Below are 14,708 nucleotides of genomic sequence, written 5' to 3'. Positions count from 1 at the left end.
CATCGGAAGGCTATTTCTATTTTGTGGTCAGGATTCATTTGGGAGCCAAACAAAAGCCCATCACCTTTCGTCTCCCTTTCTCACTCTTTTGAAATTGATTTTTTTTTTTTAAATGCCCTTTCTTTTACTGTTACCAGAAAACGACAAGAAAAAAAGCTGTTACGTCGTTTTGTGATCTAGGCATTTGAAATTTGGTAAATTGGTTGTTGTCATCTTGTTGTCATCTTCGTATATCTAGGTCCCGTTCATTTCGCTTATTTAAATTTAAAATTCAAATTTTATTACAGTAAAAAACTCTAACAAATAATCACATTTAATTTTTTTATTACAGTAAAAAGCTCTCACATAAAATCACATCTCAACTCGAATTAAAAACTCAAATCAACGAACTAAACGGGCCCTAATAAATGAAAAAAAAAAAAAAAAAAGTCGGTTGTTGCTGTGTCATGTCGGAGTGAATCAGAGATTGTAAGAAGTTATAAATAAAAAATAAAGAGTAAAAATTTTGACATAAACATTTTTAAAAAGTATTTATTAAAATTATTCAAATATAAATTTTTGTCAACAACTGTCGTTTCTTAAGAGTTGACAAAAGCCCAACATGGTAAAAGTAAATTAACAGGGTTGATCAGTCAGCGACTTTAACGTTTTTCGTTTGAGTGGACAAGAAAAGATTCCATGCACCAACCAGGAATCATGTGCCTTAACTGCAAATCGTACTAAATAATTTCCAATTCGTCTAGATTATCTACATTGTCAAGTACTAGTTGGTGTAGACCTTTCTAAACACCCTATCCTTTTTTTTTTGAAAATTTTTCGAAATATCCTATCAAATATGAAAATGATATCTAATAACGACTCTAACATGTTACTAATTAAAGACTCATTTAATTTATTAATTTGAGTTAAGATGTGATTTTATGTAATAATTTTTTTATTATAATAATAAAATTAAATGTGATTATTTCTAAAAATTTTTTATTATAATAAAACTTAAATTTTAAAATTAAATCAGGTTGAATCGTTCGATATTAGGTGAGCTTCAGCTTTACATTGTTCTGGGATGATATATTAATTTAGCTGTCCCAAGAAGAAAACAAAAGAAGAATATGAGGAAAGAATCATATTGGAACAAGAATTAAATGCACTATAAAAATATAATATAAAAAATATTGGCTTATTACACTACACCTCTTGTATTTTTATAAAATGATAGAGACACACCCCTTGATTAAAACTAATCACATCAACATCCCCTGTTTTTAATTCTGTTAAATTTAAACGTGAAAAAGACAAAAATACCCTGATTAATATCAGCTAATGATCTAATAATCCTAAATCTCAGCCGCCCATTCACTTAGAATCTCGTTTATTTTACCGATTTAAATTTAGAATTTAAATTTTATTATAATAAAAAGTTCTCAAAAACAGTCATGTCGTTTTGTGATCTAGGCATTTGAAATTTGGTAAATTGGTTGTTGTCATATTGTTGTCATCTTCGTATATCTAGGTCCCGTTCATTTCGCTTATTTAAATTTAAAATTTAAATTTTATTACAGTAAAAAACTCTAACAAATAATTACATTTCATTTTTTTATTACAGTAAAAAGCTCTCACATAAAATCACATCTCAACTCGAATTAAAAACTCAAATCAACGAACTAAACGGGCCCTAATACATGAAAAAAAAAAAAAAAAAGTCGGTTGTTGCTGTGTCATGTCGGAGTGAATCAGAGATTGTAAGAAGTTATAAATAAAAAATAAAGAGTAAAAATTTTGACATAAACATTTTTAAAAAGTATTTATTAAAATTATTCAAATATAAATTTTTGTCAACAACTGTCGTTTCTTAAGAGTTGACAAAAGCCCAACATGGTAAAAGTAAATTAACAGGGTTGATCAGTCAGCGACTTTAACGTTTTTCGTTTGAGTGGACAAGAAAAGATTCCATGCACCAACCAGGAATCATGTGCCTTAACTGCAAATCGTACTAAATAATTTCCAATTCGTCTAGATTATCTACATTGTCAAGTACTAGTTGGTGTAGACCTTTCTAAACACCCTATCCTTTTTTTTTTGAAAATTTTTCGAAATATCCTATCAAATATGAAAATGATATCTAATAACGACTCTAACATGTTACTAATTAAAGACTCATTTAATTTATTAATTTGAGTTAAGATGTGATTTTATGTAATAATTTTTTTATTATAATAATAAAATTAAATGTGATTGTTTCTGAAAATTTTTTATTATAATAAAACTTAAATTTTAAAATTAAATCAATAAAATAAATGAGGTTGAATCGTTTGATATTAGGTGAGCTTCAGCTTTACATTGTTCTGGGATGATATATTAATTTAGCTGTCCCAAGAAGAAAACAAAAGAAGAATATGAGGAAAGAATCATATTGGAACAAGAGAAACGACAAGGACTCTTAAAAAAAAGGGGAAAACGACAAGGACGCCTATGAGATGCGATGCGGTACAGATGAGACAGCGAGTCAAATGATTTAAGCCATTGACTAACGATTGCGGAGTCACAAGTATGTAGCCTATCTTACGTGGGGAGTTGAAATAGCATATCATCACTCATCAGTGCCTGTTTCTTCTTCTATGTATTTATTTTGAAATTTTTACACGATATAATCTCGTTTATTTTACCGATTTAAATTTAGAATTTAAATTTTATTATAGTAAAAAGTTCTCAAAAACAGTCATATTTAACTTTTTTGTTACAGTAAAAAATTCTCATATAAAATCACATCTCAACTCAAATTATAAACTCAAATTAGTGAAGTGAACGCCGTAATGTATCTTTATATATATATATATATATATATATTCTTATGACGTGTCGTTTTGAAGTATGAAAAGGCACTTGTTCTGACGTTCTAACTTGTAAGAACAAATAATTCTATAAGGGAAAAGAAGGAGAAGAAGCACAAATAATAATGACAGCATTCAGTACCAGAAAAGTGTTGCGGTCCAAGTTTATATTTATATATATATTAAGAAAGTGCCGTTTTGAAAGAACAAAAAACAGGCTTAATAATTTATTTATTTTTAGTTTAAAAAAAAAGAAAAAAATAACATGCGGTCTATATGAAATACAAGAATAACGACAGCTTTCGGTGAATAAAACAACTTATCGTTTATATGCATTAAGGCATGTATGAACGGCACGTCATTTATTGTTAACATGCGGTTTTCCAAGAGAAAACACGACAGTTTGAACAAAGATGACACGTGGTTTGAAAAGAAACCTCATTGTTTAAAATAAGATTATTTTCTTAAACACTTCGTAAGTACCTTTCGAATATGTATTTTATTTTAAAATATCCCTAATTTTTCAAAATAATTCCAAACAACTCTTAATGTATAAAAAACCCTTATGTTCTATTTATAAACTTTAACAGTTTTACTCATGTGACGATAATTAGAGATATTAATTTCTAATTAACTTATAAAAATATCACCATTTTTTAAACATGGTTCGCATCTTGTTCATGAGTTCCCTTGGCAAAACCAGATATTCAACACTTTTGAAAAAAAAAAAATCCAAATCAAAAGAACACTGAAATTTCAAGAGAAAAACATCTGAAAAAAATACCAAGATCAAAAGAACACCATAATTTCAAGAGAAAAATATTTTGCTTCTTCTCAAACCAATTATGCTTGGAAAAAAAAAAAAGCTTCTCATTCCATTGAGAATTATGTTTTTTGTCCATAATACCATGTAGAACTATCTCTCATTTCAAGACCCTAGTGTACCCAGATAAACTCAAAGCAATTTTACCTCTAGTACATGGGATTACCTCTGCGAATGCTCATACCAAAAAACAAATCCATAAAATAACACTTACCTTGCAAACACGACCAATCACAACCAACCCAAGCACTTACCTTGCACAAATGACAGCCAACCCAATCTTGTCAGGGCAATTCAAAGGAGAAAAGGAAAAAAAAAATAAAATCCAACCAACCCCTTCAAATCCACCCCCCTCACGAGCAAGCCATCCCATTGCACAGTCTAAGCCGCCGTGATTATGAGCTCGCAATCGCAAACCCACCCGTCATCGTGAACTCAACCAATTGCAAACCAACCTCCTGTTGTAAGCCTAGGTCATCGCGATATGGAGCTCCCATCATTAGCCTCTATGCGCCGTTGTGAACCTAAGCCGCGTACAATCTTCACTGTTGTGAGCTCACCCCACCACAAGCTAGCCCCTACCGTCGTGAGTTTCCATGCTTGTTGTCTCTACTATACACCCAACAGAAGAAAATCGGTTACAAACTTTAGAACTTTTAGGACTTTCTTTTTTCCTTATGAGTTTTAATATTTAAACATTTTTATAAGTTAATTAGAAATTATTGTCTCTAATTATCTCTAAATAACCTGCTACTCAGCAAAATTGTTAAAGTTTACAGACATAAGTGAACAAAAAGGGTAACTTTATCCTTTTTTTATACATCAGTGGTGTTTTAAATCGTTTTGAAAAATTAGAGGGCATTTTGAAACATAATACATATTTCAGGAGTATTTATAAAAATAATCCTTTAAAATATGAACGATATCTCATATTTATGTCCACGCAGCTATGAAACTCACATACAAAACTTATTGACGGACATGTTCGGCGCGTTTGTTTTCATTTTTAAAAACATTTTTCACGTTTTTTTTAGGAGCAAAAACGGAAAACGTTCTGAAGATCACGTTTGGAGACCCATTTTCTAAAAAATAAAACTGAAAACACCCATTTTCATTTCTTCTTTTATCTCAAATTTCTGAAAATGAATTTTTATCATTTTCATTTTCTCCTCCCTATTTCCTTTGACTCCTCTCCGAAATCACCGATCTCCCTCTCACCTTCTCTCCACATTCGTTGTTCTGAGCTCATCTCCTCTCATCTTAAATCCAAATCACCTTATCTGATCTCCTCATCTCTTCTCCTCACATGATCTGATCGTCCAACTGTGGAAGGTTTTTTCTTAATCGGTGAATATCTGGCCCTCCTCCTCCAAATCAATCGAGGTATGGCCCTCCTCCAGGTGTTTAGTTGGTTCTTTTTTCTGATTTTTGGATCATTTGTTCATAATTTCTCCTAACCCATAGATCTGATTTGGTATGTGATAATGAAAGAAATTTTTGTTTATTTTTTCTGTTATTGATTTCCTCTATACTCAGTCTGTGATTATGAAGGAAATTTTTGCTATTGATCGGCGGTCGTATTGCTTGTATTAAAACTTTGATATTCCTTATTTACATGTAAATTACATGAGAAACTCTCTCGATTTTTGAAACTATTTTGACAATATTTTTTTTACCATATATTTGTAATGTACTAAAAAAAACTTATTTGTAGGAGGCATGCTTGAGGAGTTTAATTACTAAGCAATTGATTGAGGATTGTATTAATTATTTAGTATATTATTTAAAGTATTATTACATTTTTTCAAAAATATAAAACTAAATGGAGTTTCAATTTTTTTTATACTAAAAAAAATCTCTGAATAAAACTATTAATCGCATTTTCAGAAATGATTCCTTCCTGAGATTGAAAATGTTTTCATTTTTGTTTTCATATAAAAAATAAAATCATTTTAGAATGGATTCCAAACGCGCACGTTATTTTCCAAATTCAACGATAACAGAAAAGGACAATCGCCATTTTCATCCGTCCGTTTTTTCAAGGGTGTTTTGTTGCCTCCCATTTCATTGGCTTTTTCTTTTTTCGTCTTTATTTCTTTCTTGCTTTCCTTTTATTTTTATAAAATATCATCCTTTTTTTTCGTACTCTTTATTTTTCTCATCAAACCTTTTTAATTCTTATTTTTTTATCCTATTATACATTTTTCATTTTTTATTTTTTTTCTAAATTGACCCTCATAAATATACTTCTTTTTAATTCTTTGTTTAAATAATTTATTTTCATATCTCTATCTATTTTTTTAAATCACGTTCTCTTAATAAAACGTTTTGTTAAGGAGTTTTTTTATTTTTATTATTTTTTTCTTTTCTCTTTTTTTTTTATTCTTATCCTTTTGTCTTATTAAACCATTTTTATTTTTCTAAATGAGATCCTAATAAAGATGTTTTATATTTTTACCAATAAAATCTCACGCGCTTATGCGTGTAGTTTCAACTAATTATGTATAAAAATGACAAGGAGCTATTGTAAAAACTAAAAACTCATAATTATGGGAAAACAATCACTCCTCTCACTCTGTATTCTCCATTTTTATTTTGACTTTTCTCTAAAATCAATGGTTTCTATGTATTTAAAATTTTGAAATCAACTAAACTAAAAGAAAAAATAAGGTCGATGTCAATTTTTAAATTACTAAGTAATGCATACCATGTCATTAGAAGAACAATTAAATATTATAAAAAACTATAAGGAGACTTAATGAAAATTATTGAAGTGGCATACATTTTTTATGTGTAAGATTAATTCAATCTAATATTTGAATAATGTTTCACAATGATATTTTGATGATTTTCTTATTTTAGGCTAATTCTTATGGTATCTTATTGGTAAGACATTTTATATTATTAGTCTAATCGCACTAGAGTGGGTCCCATAGGTATTTGTTATAGTCAATCACACCATGCCACATCTTATGACATGATTCTTGAGTGTATATTTTAAAATTCATCTTGATACTTTAAGTATCCCAAAACAAGTTCAAATGATAAAAGAGATATTCATATTTTTGTACTATGTATTTTGAATTTATTCAAAATTTATACTTTTAATTTTTTATCTTATCAAATGTATACCTTTAAATTAAATTAAAATTATAAATTTATAACTTATTTTGGTAATTATAATATAATTATAAGGTGATATTTTTCTTTATTTTTCAATACCTCAACACTTAAATTTTCATAGTACCTTATTCGTAAGAGTATAATGCCAATCTCATTTTGTGCTAGCAAGGTTTGACTCATTAGATGGCAAATTTTCATGTAACGACACGTGTCAACAAGAGCCACGATTATGTAGCCTCGAATATGTTTCAACCGGTAATTGTCATTTATCAAAATAAAACAAAATAAAAATAAAAATAAAAATACACGTCTATCATCACTATAACAAAAAAGTTTTTAGCAAAAAAATTTTTAGCGATGAGTTTTATAATTTAGCTAAATTTTCAAGTATAAAGAAATTTTCTTTTGTTTGTTTACGTCTTTTTAGCTATGAGTATCATAATGTCATCACTAAAAAATAATTTTCTTTTTTTTACTATTAGGGACAATTTGTTCTTTTACTTTTAGCGAAAAAGAGGGGTTATTCTTTTACATTTTTGAGTTATGATAATTTGAGTAATAATCTTGAGTTGAGTTTGAGTTATAATTTGAGTTGAAGTTATAATTTGAGTTTGTGTTTGAATGTGCACATTTAAATTATGATTTGAATTGAGAATCTTTTTAAGTTTGTGTTTAAGTGGGTCAAAACTTAAATTTATATTTAGATAGTATTTTAATAAATATTTAATGGTGATAAAAAATTTTAATAAGGTATATAGGTAAAGTTTTATTCGTCTTTTCATTGTAAATGTATAAAAAAAAATCATCTCAATCAGAATTAAAACGAAAAAGTTATGATATTTTTAAGAATAAAAAAAATATTGTTCATTAACTTGAGTTCGAGTTTATGAACTCGAGTTAAAAGAGAAATTTGAACTCAAGTTTAGCCCCAAACTCAAGTTCAAACTCGAGTTCAAACTCGAATTCAAATTCAAATTTTATAAAAGAACATAAACTTAAATAAAGTTGTAATTTGAGTTCAAACTTTTTTTGAGTTTCGTTGTAAAAGAACGACCCAGAATTTTAGCAGTATTTGAGATTTTTAACCACGACAAATGTCATTGCATTCTCCATATCTTGGCTGTATAAATGCTATATTATAAAGCTATTATAATTAGCATTAAGGCTGATGGGGGCGACTCCCAGATCCCAATGAACCCCATCAACTCTGATGGTCTTGAGGCTGAAAACGTGGAGAATCCCCGCCACCGCCAGCTCACCTCCTAAAGCACTTCCCACCGCCGCCAGCTCACCTACTAGAGAACTCCCCGCCGCCGCCAGCTCTATGACGGAGAACTCCCCATCGCCTCTTGAGCTAAAGATTACCATCAACTCCGGCGGCCCTGAGCTTGTAGACGTGTAGAACGAGCAACGTGCACTGAACCTTCCGGAGAACTCCCCGTTGCCACCAGCTCACCTCCTGGAGAACTCCCGTCGTCGCCAGCTCACCTCCTGGAGAACTCCCATCGCCACCTGAGCTGAAGATTACCGTCAACTCCGGCGACCTTGAACTTGAGGAAGTGGAGAACGAGCATTATGCACTGAAGCCCCTAGAAAACTCCTCATCACATCCGTTCTCGTCCTCGTACTTCACCCCTCGAGCGTCTCCAAACTATGAGGATGTGTAGTCTATGGCTTAATTTTTAGTTTTAATGAGCATGAGCGTATGAGATAGAAGCTAGAGTCTTGGCCATGTTTAGAATTAATCATGTTTTTATTTTTTATATTTTTTGAGAAAGAAAAAATGAAAACGTTTCTAAAATAGTGTTTGGTGTAATAAAGACAAAAAGTAAAATAAAAACGATTTTTTAATTTAGTCTAAAATGAGAGAGAAATAAAAAATGACTTTTAGTTGTTTTTCATTTTTTATTTTCGTTTTCTCCTCTCTCGAGCAGAGAGAGAGAGAGACATTAATCGATTTTTTATACTGAAAACAATCTCTTGATAAAACTACCAAATACATTTTTAAAAATGATTTCTGTCTCAAATTGAAAACGTTTTCATACAAAAAATAAAATCATTTTGGAACGAGTTCTAAACGCGTTCATTAAAAGTTTTTTTATATATAAGAACTGCCTTGGATTTATTGTCTAAGGAACTGCTCAATTGAAGGTTAGGGCTTTGTTTTTCGCTAACAAAATAGAAGTTAGAGTTCTTTTTTTGTGGATATATAGTTGGTTGCTAGATTCATGTCATGATTTGAATAATGGTTCATGGTTCGCTACAGTATTTTCTCTCACAAAAAATATACGTAAACCGAGAATGATTCTGAATTCATAAACCAAACGTCTATTAAGTAACTGCCTGATTGAAAGTTAAGAGTTTTGTTTTTTTAACTACAAGATAGAAGGTGAAGTCTTAAGTTTTGTGTGTGTGTGTGTGGATATATTAGTCTAAAATAACTGTTATGGGTTTATTATCTAAGGGACTACCCAATTGAAGGTTAGGGTTTTGTTTTTTGAATACAAAATAAAAGCTAGAGTCTTAAGCGTTCTTTTATATATATATATATATATATTATACATATACAAAAAGAAGGAAAGGTTTCACTGTTCATGCTACAGTGCTATGAATAGTATATTTTCTATTTTACCCTTTTGTTTGTGTACGGACTATTTTGTCTTTTGCTGCCTTTTCATTTTATTGTTTAATTTATGCGGCTTTGGTAATTTCGTTGTTTTTGAAGAAATTTTTTTTTCCCACCGTCTCTTTTTTCTGTCTTCATATTTTTGGCTATCTTCTTTCCTCTTTCTTTCTTCCCTGCATTTGTTTTCCTATTTTTTTTATATATAGATATATATATATATATATATATATTTACTTTGGTTGGCTTTCTCATTTGCTTTCAAAGAGAATTTTTTTTCTTTTTATGTTTCGTCCATGAATTTTGTCGTTTACTTTAGATTGATGTCTTTATATTGTCTTTCTTTGCGCTGTTTGTTCTCTTCGTCTTCAGCTTTCATGGTTTTTTGGGTTTGGATTTTCTGTTCATTCTTGCACTCATATGATTTTTGGATTTCTTAATTTTTTCTTCTCTATTTGTTTAGGCATAATTTTTTTCTGTTCCGTCCATGAATTTGGTCGTTTACTTCAGATCGATGTCTTTACTTTCTCTTTTCTTGCGCCATTTGTTCTGAATTGCAATGAGTTTATTGTCTAAGGAACTGCCCAATTGAAGGTTAAGGTTTTGTTTTTCGACTACAAAATTAGGCTAACATTATAACTTTGACTAAAGTTTGTTTCATATGCAGTCAGCAAAAAAAAAAGTTTGTTTTATATTCAGCTCTATGTTGTTTTATATTAAAGAACATGATATTTTATTTTTACTTTGAAATTCCTTCAACTTTTTCCCTAATGTTTTTGTTTATTAATAGACAATTAAAACCTTTATTCCTAAAAACATGATATTTTATTTTTACTTTGAAATTCCTTCAACTTTTTCCCTAATGTTTTTGTTTATTAATAGACAATTAAAACCTTTATTCCTAAAAAACATGATATTTTATTTTTACTTTGAAATTCCTTCTACTTTTTCCCTAATGTTTTTGTTTATTAATAGACAATTAAAACCTTTATTCCTAAAAAAAATAAAAACAATAGTAAGATAAAAATCAAAACAATAGTAAGGTAAAATCAAAACTTTGAAACGCGGATAGAATTTATAAAACTACTTCTCCATTAACATAAGATATTTACATAATACTTGAAAAAAAAATAGTAAGATGATAATTTCTAAAAATTTATTTTTAGTATATAAAAATAAATTGTTAATACTGTACAATTATGAAATCCTAAAAGGAAAAAAAATCAAAGAATAAGAAAAAATTTATTAAAAAAAGAAGAATGTAGTAGATAATAGATTTATCAAATTAAATTAAGTAAATATCAGATTTTAAAACTATTTAAAATAAAATAATAGTTTATTGCATAAATATTTTACTTATAATTAGTAAAAATATTTTTTATATATTTCTTTTTACGATTATTAAAAAGACTTTTTCTCCACTTAAATAATTTTTTTTACCAATCATAAATGACACATTTACTCAATAAATTGTTGTTTATTTTAAATAGTTTTAAAATTTTTTATTTATATATAGTGTGTTCATTTACATAATTTAAATCAAAACTTAAATTGTATATGTGAAAAAAATATACTGTAATAAAAAAATTAAATTTAAATTTATATGAGAAAAAATAAAATAATAATACGAGACAAAGCCTTATTTTAGTTTCAAAAATTTGTTATTTAATACAATTTCGAAAAAAAAAAAAAAAAAAGCTTTGAAGTAAACCGGACATTCTGGAATCGGAAATAAAAAAAAAAAAGGGCAAAAGCGTCTGTCCCGGTTCTATGCGTGTTCTGGCGGTCGAACCCTTGCGATTTGCAAACCAAAAGAAAAGCCTCGTACTCTTTCGCTTTACGCTCTCTTATCTTTTACACTCTTCATTTCCTATTTTCATTTCCCATTTTCAACGATCAAAAATCTAATCCAATATCCAATACGCCTCTTAGTCTCTTCCGATGATTTCGAGCTCTCAAGGTTAGTTTCCATTGTCTCGATTCACTTTTCGTTCTTACACGATCATGAATACCAATGTCGATTTTGATTTATTCTGGTTTTGAGATTTTGAGTTCTTCAATGTAAAATTTTATTTTCATTTGAAATTTTAGCTGGATTGAGGTTACTGTTTGGTAAAATCGATGGAATGCTTATTTTCATAATGTTAATTGTTAACTTGGAAGATTTCAAAATCTTAAATGAATTTCAGATTTCATTGAGTTTTTTACTTGAAAACCCTAGAAATCTGTGATGGAGTTGATTGGGCGTGCTTTTATGAAATTTTCAGCATTTTTAAGTACAATCACAAAAGCCATGGCGGATCAGCACTCCGGCGAAGGCTCCAGTACTGGCAATGTTTCTTCCATGGATAGTTCAGATTCAAATGTCCTGCTCAATATCAAGACACTGGATTCGCAGATTTACAGTTTCCAAGTTGATAAAAATGTAAGAAATATCTTTGTTCGTAGTTTAAATCTTGTTGTGGTAGGAACTTGTTTTAATAGGATAGGTTTGATTTGCGAATTGAAACTTCTAAATACCACTTGTTTTAATAGGATAGGTTTGATTTGAAACTTCTAAATTTCTATAAATTTTGTTTCATGCTATTTGAACACGAACTAACCAGTTGAGGCTCATTTATAATTCATTCTGTCACGTATATAAATTTTTCAGATGCCCGTTTCGTTGTTCAAGGAGAAAATAGCTAATGAAATTGGTGTACCAGTTGGTCAGCAACGACTGATCTTCAGAGGAAAGGTCTTAAAGGACGATCATCACCTTTCTGAGTACCGTATCCTGCCATATCATGATTTCTTTTTTCATTTCTCATGCGGTAGGAAACTAAAAAATGATATTATGACGTTACATAGAATTAATCTCGATCATATTTCTCTTCTACTTGTTAGCAATTATAACAGTTCTGATATCGGTCATATCATATAGACTTGTAACTTGTGCCATTTTGTCTGTAAACTCACACCTTAGTTTCGTCTGTGTGGGTATTCGTACTTTTTATTTATTTATTTTGTGTATGCTACTCTACCTATTATTCCTCTCCTGGTTAATATCATACATGTCCCGCCCATTTCTTTGTTTATCGCTGCATGTAATCCCTTAACTGATCATAGATGTGGAAAATGGGCACACATTGCATTTAGTTGTTAGACAGCAAGCACAGTCACAAGATTCATCTGGTACAAGCGCTGGTGAAACTACTGGAAATAATGGTAACCGAGGTACTGATTCTGCTGTTATTGTGGCATTAGCATATCAGGTTACTAAATTTTTTCGATGATGTTAGTTCTTGGTTGTAAGTGTAACTTGTGTTTTTATGATTTGGCAGTAAATGATCCTAGTGCTGGTGCCCCACGTGGTCGTGTGGGGCAAATTTCACATAGTGTGGTTCTTGGGACATTCAATGTCGGTGATCAAGGTGAAGGCGGCGTTCCTGATCTAACTCGGGTTGGTACCTTTTCTTGTTGCTGTATTTGAGTTTTAACTTCTCTTCCCAATGGGTTTTATTGGTATTTCCAGAGGTCCGGAAGCCCATAATGAGATGCCACTGTTCTTGTAGGTTATTGGGGCAGTTCTCAATTCTATTGGTATTGGCGGCCAGCCAATGGCTAACGTTATTGGTGGTATGCAGTCTAATAGTTCGGTAAGTGAAAAATGTTCTTGAAGTAACCCTCATATGTATATGTTGATCATTTTCTGTGTGTCATCTTGTCAACTGGTGAAGTTACAACACGCAAAATGTATTATGGGGTGTTTGGTATGAGGATTCGTACCATAGTTCGAATCATGATTCGTGGCTCGCTACAGTGTTTTCTCGCACAAAAAACATACGTAAACCGAAAATGGTTATGAATTATGGTTCTGAACCCATGAACCAAACGTCCACTTACTTTTTCCTTTTTACTTATTTTTTCCCTTTTTTCCCAATTAAGTTACAGTTTAAGATTAATTCTCCTGCATCTCCAAGTTTTTTTTTTCTTTTATCTTTCCATGTTTGTTGCTGTTTATTGGAGTGCTGTAAGCATGTCTGTTATTCTTTATTGAGATGCTGAATGCTAAGAAGCTTATTCTGGCCTTTTTCTCCTATGCTTATTGACTGCATTACCTTGTTTTGAGGGTAAAATATTGAGTCATTGGCTTTGTAATTTTTTGCCTTTTGTTTTCTTTTTTCCGCTGGTTGTTATTCCCTTAAGGATTTACAGCAACTGGATCTCGGAATGGGATAGATGAGTTTGCCCTCTGTAGCTATTTTGCTCTTAACTTTTCGTGTTGTCTACAGTCAATTAATCCCAGCACCTCTCCTCAAGGAAATGGAGCAGGGGTTCATGGTAATGTTGGTGGTCAGAGCCAAGCAGGAAATCAGGCACAGTCCGGACAGGCATTTCCTAGCCAACCATTTCAATCTTTGCCCCAACTTCTGCAAATTCCTCCTGCTACTACGGCAGTACCCATTCCTTCTCTAAATACGGTATTACACTTGGTAATGTGTAATTGCATCATGCAGTTAACTGAGACTGTGATTCACATCTTCCTTATCGTCTCCTTTTCAGCCAATTCCAGGCTCTTTGACTACTATTTCTGAGTTTATGAATCGCATGGATCAGGCATTGTCCCAAAATGGTGAAGACCAAAATTATTATCTTGTAACTTTTTTCTTAAAAGTAATTGTGCAACATTACTTATTATGCGTCATGTAGGTTATCAGCCAAACTCATCTCCAAATAGTACCAGAGACAGACCACGGGTTGACTTACCTTCCAATGCCCAGGGGCTACATACACCTGAAGCATTGAGCATTGTTCTACGTCAGGCAGAACAGCTACTGAGCAGCCATGCCGTTGCTGCGTTATCTGTAATATGCATCAGAAGCATTTCGTTTTGCGTTTTTTATTTGTGTCTAACATGGTTTTAAAATTTTATTTCAACTTTTGAAGGAAGCTGTAGTACACATTTGTATCTTCTAATTTTTTTTAAATTCTATCTCGAACAAAAAGTTTTTTCTTTTCTAGAAGAAAGCAAATGTACATATTTTCATCAAATTGATTCATTATTTTTGAATTCTTGAGTGTCAAAATTTGTTGTTCCTATTGTCGGCAATGTTTGGTTGCAATATAGGGACTTGTTCCTATCATATGGGAAGTTAATATTTTTACCCTGTTCCACTGAGAACAATATTTGATCTAGCTATATTCTTATGGTCTCGTTTGCTAAAAACAGACTAATAGCTCCTTATATCTTGTTTCTGATTTGTTTTGTAATTTGCTGCAATCTCGTAGCATATTGCAGGGCGCTTGGAGCAAGAGCGAGAATCTTCCG

General features: G+C 30.7%; 1 protein-coding gene across 7 annotated transcripts in view; it reads left to right on the top strand.

Moving 5' to 3' along the window:
• Positions 1-11,164: 11,164 nt before the first annotated feature.
• LOC21394913 (large proline-rich protein BAG6) overlaps positions 11,165-14,708 on the top strand; it is an 8,039-nt gene continuing 4,495 nt past the window's right edge. For 4 of the 7 annotated variants that reach the window (XM_024168788.1, XM_024168787.1, XM_024168791.1 and 1 more), the window contains exons 1-10: positions 11,166-11,357; positions 11,665-11,822; positions 12,051-12,168; positions 12,506-12,613; positions 12,721-12,839; positions 12,952-13,035; positions 13,672-13,860; positions 13,943-14,012; positions 14,090-14,244; positions 14,669-14,708. The exon at positions 14,669-14,708 is cut by the window's right edge and continues 155 nt beyond it. In XM_024168788.1, the coding sequence (XP_024024556.1) occupies positions 11,339-11,357; positions 11,665-11,822; positions 12,051-12,168; positions 12,506-12,613; positions 12,721-12,839; positions 12,952-13,035; positions 13,672-13,860; positions 13,943-14,012; positions 14,090-14,244; positions 14,669-14,708 (1,060 nt within the window). In that variant the 5' untranslated portion in view covers positions 11,166-11,338. Of the gene's footprint in view, positions 11,358-11,664; positions 11,823-12,050; positions 12,169-12,505; positions 12,614-12,720; positions 12,840-12,951; positions 13,036-13,671; positions 13,861-13,942; positions 14,013-14,089; positions 14,245-14,668 lie in introns of all 7 variants that reach the window. The other 3 variants (XM_024168785.1, XM_024168786.1, XM_024168789.1) reach the window with 3 other exon arrangements.

This window comes from Morus notabilis, unplaced genomic scaffold (genome assembly GCF_000414095.1).
Source record: "Morus notabilis unplaced genomic scaffold, ASM41409v2 Scaffold453, whole genome shotgun sequence".
Lineage (NCBI taxonomy): Eukaryota > Viridiplantae > Streptophyta > Magnoliopsida > Rosales > Moraceae > Morus > Morus notabilis.
Note: the sequence above shows the minus strand (reverse complement) of the source record. Positions and strands in the feature narration are given on the sequence as shown.